Below are 14,309 nucleotides of genomic sequence, written 5' to 3' on the forward strand. Positions count from 1 at the left end.
GACGACTCAGACGATTTACTGGGGCTATATTCGTAAAAATGGCTTCTGTTTTTTTGTTTGGTCACAAGGGGCTGAGCTGTAATTTCACTAGGCTTTTAGGTTAGTTTTGCATTTGATTCAAGTTTGGGTATAGGTTTGGAATTAAAATCAAGTTGTGGGTTAGTTTTGGCAAAAACCCCAATAACAATTGTATTAAATTCCACGTAGTATTACCTGAGCCGAAAGCCAATTACTGTACGCCACGTATAAATAAATCGTTCCTTGTACGATACTTGGTTAAAAACCTATAAAAGAATCAAAACAAACTTTCCAAAATCTCAGCTCCGATCTGCTGCCTGCCTTTGACTCCTCCTTGATAAGAAGAAGAAGAAGAAGAAGAATCCAAAGCTTCTCCGATCTTCTTCAAGCTCCAGAAAACCCTAATACCAAACCGTTTGATTTTACTTTGGTACGGTTTGATCAAGTAAACTTTTACCTGATCTGTTTAAAGACTGTCTCGATCATCTTTTGAGTTCGCGTTAAGCTCTTTTAACTCAAATCTAGATTTCATCGACTAAGGTTTAATTAGACTTGTTGGATCGAGCTTGTTTTAAGGTTTTTGATGATCGCCTTTGGTTTTATCTTTTTGGTTTAATTTGGCAACTAAATTGTTTTTGTAATTCGGATTTAGTTAAACAAAAAGAGATTCTTTTGATTTGCCCACAAGGTGTTCGATGATTTGCCCTGTTAAAAGTTTTGATCGTTTATTGACTTTGTAGATTCGTTGCAATGGAGTTCAATGGAGATGATGAGTCTAGTTTCGAGCAGTGTTACCGTTGTTACCCTGTCACATTCATTGAAAAGGTTCGATTTTTCTTTTATTTTAAATATCATGTTTTTATGATAATGAAAAAAAAACGTCCTAAATTCAGACAATTTTTTTAAATGCAGGCACATCTTGACAAGGGTGACAAAAGTATGTTTTACTCTCTCTTCTGTTTCCCTTAGATAGTTTACTTTACCGTGTTTCTCTGACATTACTTATGTGATCTTTGCAGTTATAATGCCTCCTTCCGCTCTCAATCGTCTTGGTAAGCCAGTGTTCGAATACTAGTTTCAGTCTTTCTTTACTTTGGTTAATAATCTCTGAGTCCATTTTTTTTTTCTTTCTCTCAGCTTCTTTGCATATTGAGTACCCAATGCTGTTCCAGCTAATTAACGAGTCTGTTGGAAAGACCACACATTGTGGTGTACTCGAATTCACTGCAGACGAAGGCATTGTCTACTTTCCCTATTGGGTATATTCTTTTTCTTCTTCTGATAAACTTTATTTTATATTTTCTCATTCACTGCTTTCTTAATCTGACTTTCTTTGTTTTCCTTTGTCTTGTAGATGATGCAAAACATGTCTCTAGAAGAAGGAGACATTGTGAGAATCAGGAACGTGAGCTTGGTGAAAGGGACTTACATCAAGCTTCAGCCTCACACTCAAGATTTCTTGGACATTACCAACCCAAAAGCCATGTTTGTGCCTTTTGAAAAAACTGAATCTTGTTTCTGGTACCAATCTTCTCTTTCTTACATTCCTTTTTTTTAAATGCAGCTTGGAGACTACGCTTAGGAGCTACTCTTGCTTGACCACTGGCGATACAATCATGGTTCCTTACAACAACAAGCAGTATTTTATCAATGTGGTTGAAGCGAAGCCTTCTTCAGCTGTGAGTATTATAGAAACGGACTGTGAGGTTGATTTCGCTCCTCCTCTTGATTACAAAGAACCTGAGAAGCCGCAGAAACTGACTCCTCCAAAGAAGCGAACTCGCCAAGGTTTGTCTTTGTGCTTATTTCGAAATTCTAGTTACTTTCGTGAGATAATAGCTTTCTAAGTTGTGCTTTCTATCCTTTTTTTGTTTGGTTATTGCAGTTGAGGAGGAGGAACCAGCAAGCAAAGTTCCCAAGTTCACGCCATTCACTGGGTCCGGAAAGCGTTTGGATGGGAAGACACAAACAGAATCAACTGAACAAGAAGATAAGCCAACTGAGAAGGGAAAAGATGATGAGTTGTCAACCCCAACGCCACCGCAAAAATCAGGGAAGCTTGTCTTTGGCTCAAACAGCAAGCAAGCTTCAAAAGCAAGTGTGAAAGTATGTCTCTCTTTTCTTGATTTTTTCCATTCATGTGATCCATTTAGTCATCCATTAGAGATAAACTAATTGTGTTGTGTATCTTATTAATATGTATAGGTTGATCCCAAGAACGTTGAGCAAGAGAGCTCGACAAAATCTGATGAAGCCAAGTTTAAAGTGTTTACTGGGAAGAAATACTCACTCAAGGGTTAAAGCTAAAACAGAGGCTTATTAATCATCTGCTGCTGAAATTTATTTGTTTTTTAATATTTCTTTTCACAAATTATTTGTTTAAGCATTTATGGATATTGGAACAGCTTTAGATGGAACCTAAACGACTGGTTAACACATAGTAGTATCTAAAACCTTCCCAGTGAAAATCCTTTTACGTTATTTATATGACCCTATCTGATTCGTTTCGACCAGTGATTATAGCTGTTTCAGTTAATATTCACAGCTTTGTCATTCATTACAGAGTAGAGTTTGGGATGATTAGAGATATGAAAAAAATGTGTATTTATTATGGTTAACATGTATCGGATCGGTTAAACTAGAAAATGAAGTTATGATGTAAAAAATATTAAATATGTTCCCTGATTTATAATTAGCTTATACACCTATCATTTTCAGTTTTTCTTAATACATAGGAAATGCAGTAACAATAAAATTCATCATTATTTCATTACAAAACACAAACTATTAGCAGAGTGAAACTATATAAAAATCATCTCATTCAGAAGCAATAATTCAGAACAGAAATAAATGTTCATTGCTAAGATGACTAAGTTCATTGAATCACAAGACACTGCCTTTTGTTGTTGTGGTAACTAGTAACTGTGTTATTGCATTCTTAATTAAATGTACAATCGTAGCAGCGAAAGTCACTCACTCTCTTACGTCGGAACCACCTGCGGTTCAAGCGGGGGAGAACCTCCTTCATCCACCACAGGCGTAACCGTCGTGGCCGCCTCCTCCTTCTCACTATCTTCAAACCCGGACTTGAACCGGTCGTAATTAGTCACCTCAGCCGATTTAAACGGACGTTCACCCAAAACTTTCAAAAGATCCTCCTGATGCAACACTTCTTTCTCCAGCAAAAGCTCAGCGATCTCAGCCACTTGCTCTTTGTGTTCCTCGATGAGCTCCACGGTCTTCACATAAGCTTTCGCCACCCATTCCCTCACTTCCTCGTCTATGATCGCACCCGTTTTGTTGCTGTATGGTTTGTTGAAGTCGTAGCCATCGTCCCTTGGAGGGAACGAGAGGAGCCCGACCTTGTCGCTAAAACCGTACACAGCTACTTGCGCGTATGTCATCTTTGTAACTTTCTCTAGATCGTTTTGCGCACCGGTTGAGATTCTTCCTATCAACACCTGCGTTAAACAGACCAGAAAATGTAACAGGGGTCCCTTAGATAGCACAAAAACAAATTTATAACAAAATAACACACAAGGGAAAAATTACCAAAATAGCATTAATTTAAAAGTGAAATGATATAAATTACTCCAAATGCAAGGGAAAATTCCCCAAATAGTAATTTATACAAACCCCATACGCTAAATACTACACCCTAAACCCAAACTCAAATATATATATAAAAAAAATATTGTTAACTTTTAATAAATGTTATTTTAGAAAATTTTCTTACTACTATGTTTGGAACAAAAAAAAATGTTTTAATGCTACCCTATTGGTATTTTTTCTCAAAGTAAGGACTAACAAGATAACTATCCAAATGTAGAAACTAGTTTACCTGCTCCGCTGCCCGGCCACCAAGGGTCATACAAGTCATGTCAAAGAGCTGCTCTTTAGTCATGAGAAGGTTTTCATTCGGAACGTACTGCGCAAACCCAAGCGCCGCTGTGCCACGTGGCACGATAGTCACCTTCAGCAACGGCTCCGCATGCTCCAGGAACCAACCAGCCACCGCGTGACCGGACTCATGATACGCAACTGTGCGACGCTCCAACTTACTTATCACCTGTTTCCCACATCAAAAAACATTCAGACACATCTCAAAACCATTGTCTGATAAAAAAAGGAAAGAGAATTCTTCTTATTATTTTTTCTTTACCCTGTTCTTCTTCTCAAGACCACCAATAACACGATCAATCGCAGAGTCAAAATGCGCCATCGTAACCATCGCTCCTCCACGTCTAGCTGCAATAAGAGCAGCTTCGTTACACACATTCGCAATATCAGCTCCCGCGAAACCAGGAGTGAGAGCCGCAAGCCTCTGAGAGAAATAAGACGGCTCGTGATCAAGCTTAATCTTCTTCAAATAAATCCGGAATATCTGATCCCTCCCTTTGATATCCGGTTTATCAATGGTTATCTGCCGATCAAACCGGCCAGGCCTCAACAAAGCCTTATCCAAAATATCCGGTCTATTAGTCCCAGCGAGAACCACAACACCAGCCGTCGTACCGAACCCATCCATCTCAACCAACAGCTGATTCAAAGTGCTCTCCCTCTCGTCGTTCCCGCCTAACCCTCCACGTCCTCGTGCTCTACCGATGGCGTCTATCTCGTCAATAAATACAATGCTTGGCGCCGCCGCTCTAGCTTCTTGGAACAAGTTCCTAACCCTAGACGGCCCCACGCCGACGAACATCTCCATGAAATCCGAACCGGAGATGGATAAAAACGGCACGCCGGACTCTCCGGCGGTCGCTTTTGCCAAGAGGGTCTTCCCGGTGCCGGGAGGACCCACTAAAAGCGCGCCTTTAGGTATCTTGGCGCCCAAGTCTTCGTATTTTTTAGGGTTTTTGAGGAAATGCACGAACTCCATGATCTCCTGCTTCGCCTCGTCGCATCCGGCGACGTCCTTGAAGTAGATCTTGTTCTTTGAGTTTTTGTCGGCTCTCGTGATCGTGGCTTTGCCTATGTTGAAGATCCCTCGGCCGTTCTTCCCTCCGGTTCCTCCTAATCCGCCTAGCCCGCCTTGCATCCGCCTCGCGCCGTAGACGAGGGTTCCCAAGAGGAGTAGAGTCGGCGCGAAGCGCATGAGCTCTTGGAACCAGGCCATTTCGGTTACGTAGGTGACGGGGACGAACTCGTGAGGGTCCACGCCTAAGGCTTCTTGAGCTTCTTCGAGCTTCTCCTCGAAAGAGTCGACGCTTCCGATGTTGAAGTAGTACTTATACTGACCACCGGTTCTATTAGATACAACATCTTGAGTTGTTGCTCCTTGGTTTCTTGGAGTGCTCCTCACGTAGACTTTGGCTACGGATTTGTTTGAGACATCTATGTGGTCGACTAGACCAGGTTCCAGAAGCTTGTTCTTGAACTCCTGGAAACTAATCTGTAAACAAAGATGTGAATATTAGTGGAGGTCTCACAATTTGTTTTGTTTTTAGATTAAATATAAGCGCTTGCCTGTTGCTGGTCTCCGGATCCGAATGAGAAAGAAGAGAAGAACACAGCAAGAGCTAGCAGAGGAATTAGCAAATTTTGGAAACGGTTCATAAACATATCTCCAACGCTCTCTTGTTCGTTCTTGTCTGATGATCCCTCTGTATTGCAGCCAAAAAAAAACATATTTTTAATTCAACAATCAATCATCAAATAAACTCTAATAACAGAAGTAAAGGAAAGACCTTTAGAGTCGGACTTGTGATCACTCTTTGGTTTTTCCTTTGTAGCTTTAGGGAAGTAGTTCTCATAATCTGCAGTGAACAAAACAAATTCTCAACAAATTTGATTCAGTAAGAACCATCAAGTTAAACACTTTACATACTCTTTTTCTTTGGAGCTTCATCGGAGAAGAACCGACGAAGTATCGGATTAGCGAAAGCACCAATCAGATCACTGTTGTTGACAAGTCCCTTTCGAGCGGATAAAGAGTTAAAGTGCCGCCTCAGAAACCCTAATCCACCTTCAACTTCGTTCGCCTCAATAGCCGGTGGAGCGAGCAGCCTCGCCGATCTCACACCACCGCCGTAGAGAAAACACTATAAACATACACACAAAATAATCAGGAGAGGGGAAAGAAGAGAGCGAATCTGAGAAGGAATCAATAAAGTGAAACCACCGACCCTTGAGCGAGAGACGGAGGAGCGACCGAGCTTGGAGAAGATCATCATCGTCATTAAGAAATCACTACAAGCAAAAGGGTTTTCGCATAATATTTGGAGAAATGGAGGATCGAAGATCTGTTTTCTGATAGCAAAGGGGGAGAATAAAGTTTGGGTTTTTAATGTTTATGTTTATCTGTTTAGTTCTATGGAGAGAGAGAGATGCGAAGTCAGACCAGACAGAGACATACGCGGTTCTGTACCTAGTTGTTGTACCGGACTTTGGTTTCTTTCCAGATTCCACTTGTTGATTAGCGGTTTACACAAACCGGTTTCTGGTTTTTGAACAATTAAACAGATTTTACGAAGATATTTAAATCCTGACACTAGGGGTGGGCGTTCGGGTATCCGTTCGGGTTCGGGTCGGGTATTTCGGATTTTCGGATATTTCGGTATAGAGGTGTAGAACCCGTTCGGGTATTTCTGTACTTCGGATCGGATTCGGGTATTTTTAGTTCGGTTTCGGTTATTTCGGATCGGGTTCGGATATTTAGATTTTGAAAAAAAATATTAAAATTTTCATTTTTCAAATTTCTTGTATTTAAATATATAACTTTCACTTAACTATTTTTTGTATTTTTAATAGATTGAATGGTTAATAGATTTGGACATAACATTTTCAAACTAAAAGACATTAATTTGGTTATTGTTTTTAAATTTTGGATGTAACTTTTTGTTAATTGTTGAAATAAAAAGTTTGACATATATTTTAAGTGCATAGCAAATCATCTTCTACGTAATTGTATATATATCATATGAATTTAAAGTATGTGTAGTAGCAATATAAATATTTTATATAAAATGAAAGATATAAATTAAAAATATAAGGTTAATTATACATATGTTCGGTTATCTTCGGATATCCATTCGGGTTCGGATATTACCCGTTCGGGTTCGGATATCCAATCTCTCCTAATTTAATACTCGTTCGGATATTTTGCTACTTCGGTTCGGATTTCAGTTCGGGTTTTTCGGATCGGGTTCGGATGCCACTTCGGATTTCGGGTAAAGTGCCCACCCCTACCTGACACATGAACTCAGGTGTGGCTTGTGGGCTTTCGAGGGCATATGGGCTTTAGCTTTGTCTATCGAATAATAATAGTGTCAAAATTTGAAAAACTTGAACAAATGTCTTTTTTTTGAACGTTGGCTTAACTTGAACAAATGTTCTCTTCCAAAATCTTTTACCAATCATAATATCCATGAGTGCAATTCTCTGCTATGTTATCCTGGAGTTGAAACGCAGCCAGTTATGTAGGATAATGGAGTTACTAGAAGTCATTAACCATTCACATATTACATATATCTACGTAGTCGTTAACCTATCAATTGATTTTCCCAATTAAAATATAATCACATTATGTAATAATGATATGTAATTTATAATTTAATAAATTACTTATTTCTTATAGATAAATAGTTTTTCGAACTTTTATCAAACATACAAGATATTAAAATCAATAAGAGACAAACTAAATAACATATTATCTCATTTCGATTACAGAATATATTAAAAATAAAATTAACCAATATGAAGCAGATAGAAAATGGAATAGCCCATTTTAACTATAAAACCATTCAAAATAAAACCACTGAAAAACTGATTAAATAGGCATATTATTCATTTACTTTAATAATAATTTTACTTAATTCTAATAAATAGACATCACAATCTATACATATAAAGTTGAACATACTCTCTTCTCATAACCAATTCATCAAATGGTTTACTAAAAATTGAAATCAATATATGATTTGTAAACAGATGTGCCACTTACAATAATGTATCTGAAACTGGTTTACCAAAAATAACCATATTATCCGATTGGTCAGGTGTTTTGAATACAATTACTTATATTATGACACATCTAAAATATATAACACTAATTATCAAAAATAAATATCAATATATAAAAACCAATATTTACGCGGGTGCGTGGATTAATCTCTGGTAATCTTTCGAAGAAGTACCGCTCTCTTCTTCTCTCCTGACTTTCTCTATTTTTGAGTTAATTTATCAATAAGACACCCATGATATATTTTCATTAATGATTGCCTAAATTCTTAGCAACAAAAAAATTTCAATGAAATATGCTGATAAAAAACCACATAAATAATGTTTCAATATAAAACAGAATGTTAAACAAAAAACTTAATGACAAAAATTTCTCTCCACGAAGTGGTTGATTAACCCCTAGTAACTTATAAAATTCAGTAAATTGAGTTTATTATAGTTTTAGAACTTCAAAATTTTAATCCAAACAAAAATAAATGTACTTATTAATTGGGAAATTAGAGCCTATAGCAACGGAAAAAACGGTAATTGGTAGAGTAGCTATTTTACCTAATACACCAATATACTATGCATCTTTTATATAATAATACAACTATGCCCTCTAACACAACCGGAAAAACCTGTAAACAAAAAAATACTAATGTAATAATACTTACCTAACACACATACATCGTGGCCTTTGGAGAATCCTGAGTTGTTTCTTTCCCATTTTTGATCCACATAGTAACCACCAAAACCATTTTTGGAGTAGCTTTGCCTAGGAGATGCCCATCTGCAACGGCTCGCTTGGCTACTGACGGAAAGCTTTACGCATCTGAAATCTATGGAGTCGCCGACAACGTAAACGGCACCGCCGCAAGGTTCGTCAACACTTCCTTCAATCGCCTTAATCTCTTCGGTTTACGAAGCGGTTACATGTACTATTCCCATGGATGTCGTCAGTTACACATATCTTTCTTGCTGTGAATGTTCTTGAATTGATCGGAGAAGATGAACAGTTTTTGTAACATTGTATTCTATACTATTTTATGCGTATGGAATAGAAATGTAAAACAATATGTATTATGAATGTTTTATTCATGTTATATAATGTGAAATAGTATGTTACTATACTTGTTTGTGATATCTTGCATATTTGCATTGTTTTATCCATTCATCCATGAGCATTCTCATCATATAGATTAGGATTCAGACATGTTTAGGTTGCATTTTGCATACATGAGTCTCTATTAGGTACTGGTGTACCACATGAGGTTATTTGGAGCTCAAAAGAGGTGAAAAGGTGACCATTGGACGAACCGAGCATGGGAGCGACCTCCCGGAGCGACATCACGAAGTCGCTGTGTCCCGCTTCTCAGAGCGACTTTCCTAGAGCGACGCCATGAAGTCGCTCGCGTTCTCATTACTCCGAACAGTCTTAGATGACCCTGGAGCGACCTCTCAGAGCGACCTACCAAGGTCGCTCCCGATCCAGAGCGACCCGCTGGAGCGACTGCACAAAGTCGCTCGCGTTTTCACGTCCGGAGACACACAACTCGCTCTCGGAGCGACCTCTCGCAGCGACCCAGCGAGGTCGCTCCCGAAGCTTGGAGCGACCTGTCCAGAGCGACAGAGAGAAGTCGCTCGCCATCTTGGTTCCCGGAGACAAGAAATCGCTCTCGGAGCGACCTCTCGCAGCGACCCAGCGAGATCGCTCCCGAAGCCTGGAGCGACTTGTCGGAGCGACGAGCCGAGGTCGCTCCGCGCCTATTATCTGCTCGATTTCTATTTTACTTAAGGGCCTTTTGGTCATTTCATTATGCACGTTTTGCACTTGGAAAAACCTATGTTTTAAACATCTTTTGTAGCCACCAGTGGCAGATTATCTTTTATCTTTTGATCTATTGAGAAATACACAAGAATCTCTTGGGTTTTGATTTGTTATGTTCTTGTGTTCTTGTTGATTTCTTATCTATTTCTCTACATGGTTAATCTGAAATCCAATATGGGTTTAAGAGGAATCATGGAGATTAGTGAGTAATCACCTTTTGAATTCATGGGTTAGGGAGATTAAGGGTGATTAGGTTAGTTCTAGGATGTTTTAGTGTAGATCATTCTTGTTCCTTGCTAGTAGAGTATTCATAATGCATCTTCTGAGTTGGCCACTCAAAAGTTGATCAATAGACATTTCCCACCCAAAAGGTGTTTGATGAAATGCCTGAGACAACTCTCCTAGGCTTTTAGTATACTTTGCCAAAGACATTTGTTGTTAAAGATGCTAAGATAGCTAATAGACTTGTTAGTAATGATTGCTTTCATATTATTCAACCAAAGACATTTGATGTTTGAGATATGTTAGCAAATGAGCATTCATCTAGACATAGAGCTTGCTTAGAATTGTGTCTAGGCTTAAGGTTGATAGTTTGATTGATCATTTGCCATCCTTAGTTCGATACTTGATCACCCAAGGTCTAATCCCTATGCCCATGAGTTCTCTTTTCCCTTAGTCAAGAAAGTATCATTCTGTTATTGCTTTCTAGTTTAGTAGTAGTTTAAAACCCATCTAAATCATTGGTTGCACTTAGATTAAGTGAGTACTTGCATTCTCAGTGCTTTGATATCCCTCAGAACTGGTTCGACAATCTTTTATACTACAACATTTGTCTTAGGAGCCTTGAAAGGAGTTTTCAAGGCTCCTAAGACAAATGTTGTAGTATAAAAGATTGTCGAACCAGTTCCGAGGGATATCAAAGCACTGAGAATGCAAGTACTCACTTAATCTAAGTGCAACCAATGATTTAGATGGGTTTTAAACTACTACTAAACTAGAAAGCAATAACAGAATGATACTTTCTTGACTAAGGGAAAAGAGAACTCATGGGCATAGGGATTAGACCTTGGGTGATCAAGTATCGAACTAAGGATGGCAAATGATCAATCAAACTATCAACCTTAAGCCTAGACACAATTCTAAGCAAGCTCTATGTCTAGATGAATGCTCATTTGCTAACATATCTCAAACATCAAATGTCTTTGGTTGAATAATATGAAAGCAATCATTACTAACAAGTCTATTAGCTATCTTAGCATCTTTAACAACAAATGTCTTTGGCAAAGTATACTAAAAGCCTAGGAGAGTTGTCTCAGGCATTTCATCAAACACCTTTTGGGTGGGAAATGTCTATTGATCAACTTTTGAGTGGCCAACTCAGAAGATGCATTATGAATACTCTACTAGCAAGGAACAAGAATGATCTACACTAAAACATCCTAGAACTAACCTAATCACCCTTAATCTCCCTAACCCATGAATTCAAAAGGTGATTACTCACTAATCTCCATGATTCCTCTTAAACCCATATTGGATTTCAGATTAACCATGTAGAGAAATAGATAAGAAATCAACAAGAACACAAGAACATAACAAATCAAAACCCAAGAGATTCTTGTGTATTTCTCAATAGATCAAAAGATAAAAGATAATCTGCCACTGGTGGCTACAAAAGATGTTTAAAACATAGGTTTTTCCAAGTGCAAAACGTGCATAATGAAATGACCAAAAGGCCCTTAAGTAAAATAGAAATCGAGCAGATAATAGGCGCGGAGCGACCTCGGCTCGTCGCTCCGACAAGTCGCTCCAGGCTTCGGGAGCGACCTCGCTGGGTCGCTGCGAGAGGTCGCTCCGAGAGCGATTTCTTGTCTCCGGGAACCAAGATGGCGAGCGACTTCTCTCTGTCGCTCTGGACAGGTCGCTCCAAGCTTCGGGAGCGACCTCGCTGGGTCGCTGCGAGAGGTCGCTCCGAGAGCGAGTTGTGTGTCTCCGGACGTGAAAACGCGAGCGACTTTGTGCAGTCGCTCCAGCGGGTCGCTCTGGATCGGGAGCGACCTTGGTAGGTCGCTCTGAGAGGTCGCTCCAGGGTCATCTAAGACTGTTCGGAGTAATGAGAACGCGAGCGACTTCATGGCGTCGCTCTAGGAAAGTCGCTCTGAGAAGCGGGACACAGCGACTTCGTGATGTCGCTCCGGGAGGTCGCTCCCATGCTCGGTTCGTCCAATGGTCACCTTTTCACCTCTTTTGAGCTCCAAATAACCTCATGTGGTACTCCAGTACCTAATAGAGACTCATGTATGCAAAATGCAACCTAAACATGTCTGAATCCTAATCTATATGATGAAAATGCTCATGGATGAATGGATAAAACAATGCAAATATGCAAGATATCAACTCCCCCAAACTTGTTCTTTTACTTGTCCACAAGTGAACTTTCTAGAACTCATAGGGAGAGAGGTTGAAGGAGGGAGCACATAGCCAAAGAAACACAACTAGCACACTCTCTTATTACACTCTAGCTTCTCTAGGCCTATCTTAACTCTTTTTGTTCTTACACTCATCATCAAGCATCCACACATTCAAATCAACCAACTCTCACATTCATTAAGCACAAAACATCAGGTGAATTCTTGCAAATGGTCAGTTGGTCCAAGTCATTTGGTTGGGTAAGGGAAGGCTTTTATTCAAGTGATTCAAGAGGTTCAAAACATATGATCTTTAAGGTGGTTTACTCTCAAAACAAGTAGCCTTGACATTGCACATAATATATCTAAGAAAGGGACCAACTCATGCATACAATGCTCAATCTCCATTGTTCTACCCTTTTCCCAAACATACATTACACAATCATTCCCAAATGTCAAACCCAACTCACATCTCTCACCAAAAGATCTTAAGAACTTTAACTCTTTCTTTTTGAAATCTACAAGGGATTTTTCTACAACCTCAAAACATTTCTTAGCTCTTAACAACTTTGCTAGCCCCCTTTTTTCTTTTCTTTTTTTTTTTTTTTTTTTTTTCGATTTCTTTTCTTTTTTTTTTTATAATTTTTTTTTTTAGGTTGGGGGCCAAGACTTTTCAAAACTAGAGCTAGAGGTTCTCTACTTATCCCAGAAAATCAATTCACTTAAGCACAAAGAGTCTATCCTTTTTATTTTTCATTTCTCCCAAATCATGATCACAACACTCACCCTCCCACCTATAGCTAGACAAAAGAGTGTCCAATCTAGCAAAAATGAAGATCAATCATTGTCGTTCCCGATACTCTCAACATTATGCGCATGTAAGACTTTCCGAAGAAGGCCTCACTCATCAAACAATGAAAGCTTAAAAGGAAGGAAAGGTTTTGGGAGTGGTCTACCACTAGAGTTTGTCAAAAAAGATTGGTATAAAAGATGTGACAACTCAAGTGTGTATAGCCATGACTCAGTACACAAGAGACCATGAGCAAGAAGCATTAAGTTCGTTCAGTTCAAATAAGGTTGTAGTTGGCTTCAAAGACTGAGTTTCAGCAATCAACAAGTTTCAGGAAGAGTTTTCAAGGCTCGAAACATACAAGTCTTTTTGAGAGGTGCAAAAGCTAGTCAAGTGCAACGTAGTGTTCTTTACAAGGCATTCAAATCATTGCTCCCAATGCAAGTGAATGCAACCTATATGCTCTAGACTCTCCTAAAAATGCAAATGATGCAAACTAAATGATTGATTTTTTTTTTTTATCTATGCAAATAGGTATGCCATGCATGACTCAATGAAACAACATCAAAGCAAACATGATCAAATACTTGGTACCTCCCCCAAACTTGAGAGAGAGATACCGAAAAGAAGACTAATATGCAAAAATGAAATGGTATATACAAGGGAGTATGGTGGGTTACCTTCTATAGGGAATGAGTAGAGGGAGATGCTCCCTCCTCGTCGTCCTCAGGTGGTAACTCTTCAAGGTGCTCATCAGCAGGGGTGTCCATCTCTTCAATGTAGAAGGCTTGCCCGAACACAGTTGGTTTCCTCATTTTCCTCTTGATGTCAAAGTGGAGGATGTTCTCTTTACCCAAATGGAGATCAATCGTGCCCTCCTTCACATTAACAATAGCTCCTGCTGTAGCTAAGAATGGCCTTCCTAGAATCAATGGATCTTGAGCCTCCTCACCCATCTCAAGCACCACAAAATCTGTAGGTATCTCATACCTTCCAATCTTCACAGGGAGGTCCTCTAAGATGCCCACAGGATACTTCACTGAACGATCAGCTAACACCAGAGAGAGTCTACACTTCTTGTACTGAGTGAATCCAAGCTTCTTTGCAACAGACAAAGGCATCAAGCTGACACTAGCTCCCAAATCGCAGAGACATTTCTCAAATACCATAGGTCCAAGAGCACAAGGTAGTGTGAAGCTTCCTGGATCCTCTAACTTCTCGGGAACATCAAGCCTCTGGATGATGGCACTGCACTCATGGGTAAGAATCATCATGCCTTCCATCTCCTTCTTCTTTGCAGCTACACATCTTTCAAGAACTTGCTGTA

The 14,309-nt window shown here is 39.3% G+C and overlaps 2 protein-coding genes across 2 annotated transcripts; one reads left to right on the plus strand and one right to left on the minus strand.

The window, feature by feature from the left end:
• Positions 1-271: 271 nt before the first annotated feature.
• On the plus strand, positions 272-2,531 carry LOC103864938 (ubiquitin fusion degradation protein 1 homolog). Its single transcript, XM_009142714.3, has 9 exons — positions 272-448; positions 759-843; positions 931-955; positions 1,038-1,070; positions 1,156-1,277; positions 1,373-1,503; positions 1,583-1,806; positions 1,904-2,124; positions 2,224-2,531. Exons 2-9 carry the CDS (start codon positions 769-771, stop codon positions 2,317-2,319), a joined length of 927 nt encoding a protein of 308 aa, XP_009140962.1. The 5' UTR covers positions 272-448; positions 759-768; the 3' UTR covers positions 2,320-2,531.
• A 226-nt stretch (positions 2,532-2,757) lies between these two features.
• LOC103864939 (ATP-dependent zinc metalloprotease FTSH 3, mitochondrial) lies at positions 2,758-6,400 on the minus strand. The gene is made up of 7 exons (XM_009142715.3): positions 6,144-6,400; positions 5,846-6,059; positions 5,706-5,774; positions 5,485-5,621; positions 4,181-5,410; positions 3,860-4,087; positions 2,758-3,479 (listed from the first exon to the last, which is right to left on the minus strand). Exons 1-7 carry the CDS (start codon positions 6,195-6,197, stop codon positions 3,000-3,002), a joined length of 2,412 nt encoding a protein of 803 aa, XP_009140963.1. The 5' UTR covers positions 6,198-6,400; the 3' UTR covers positions 2,758-2,999.
• Between the last annotated feature and the right edge of the window lie 7,909 nt (positions 6,401-14,309).

The sequence above is a fragment of the Brassica rapa genome, chromosome A04 (assembly GCF_000309985.2).
Source record: "Brassica rapa cultivar Chiifu-401-42 chromosome A04, CAAS_Brap_v3.01, whole genome shotgun sequence".
In the NCBI taxonomy this organism is placed as follows: Eukaryota; Viridiplantae; Streptophyta; class Magnoliopsida; order Brassicales; family Brassicaceae; genus Brassica; species Brassica rapa.

What these genes read in the sequence shown, in the direction of transcription:
- LOC103864938 (XM_009142714.3), top strand. Translation starts at nt 769, where the DNA reads ATGGAGTTCAATGGAGATGATGAGTCTAGTTTCGAGCAGTGTTACCGT. An exon ending in AAAGAAGCGAACTCGCCAAG is followed by an intron (nt 1,807 to 1,903) that starts GTTTGTCTTTGT and finishes TGGTTATTGCAG; the next exon opens with TTGAGGAGGAGGAACCAGCA. An exon ending in CTTCAAAAGCAAGTGTGAAA is followed by an intron (nt 2,125 to 2,223) that starts GTATGTCTCTCT and finishes TAATATGTATAG; the next exon opens with GTTGATCCCAAGAACGTTGA.
- LOC103864939 (XM_009142715.3), bottom strand. Translation starts at nt 6,197, where the DNA reads ATGACGATGATGATCTTCTCCAAGCTCGGTCGCTCCTCCGTCTCTCGC. An exon ending in GTCTTGAGAAGAAGAACAGG is followed by an intron (nt 4,088 to 4,180) that starts GTAAAGAAAAAA and finishes TGTGGGAAACAG; the next exon opens with GTGATAAGTAAGTTGGAGCG. An exon ending in GTGGCCGGGCAGCGGAGCAG is followed by an intron (nt 3,480 to 3,859) that starts GTAAACTAGTTT and finishes TGTTTAACGCAG; the next exon opens with GTGTTGATAGGAAGAATCTC.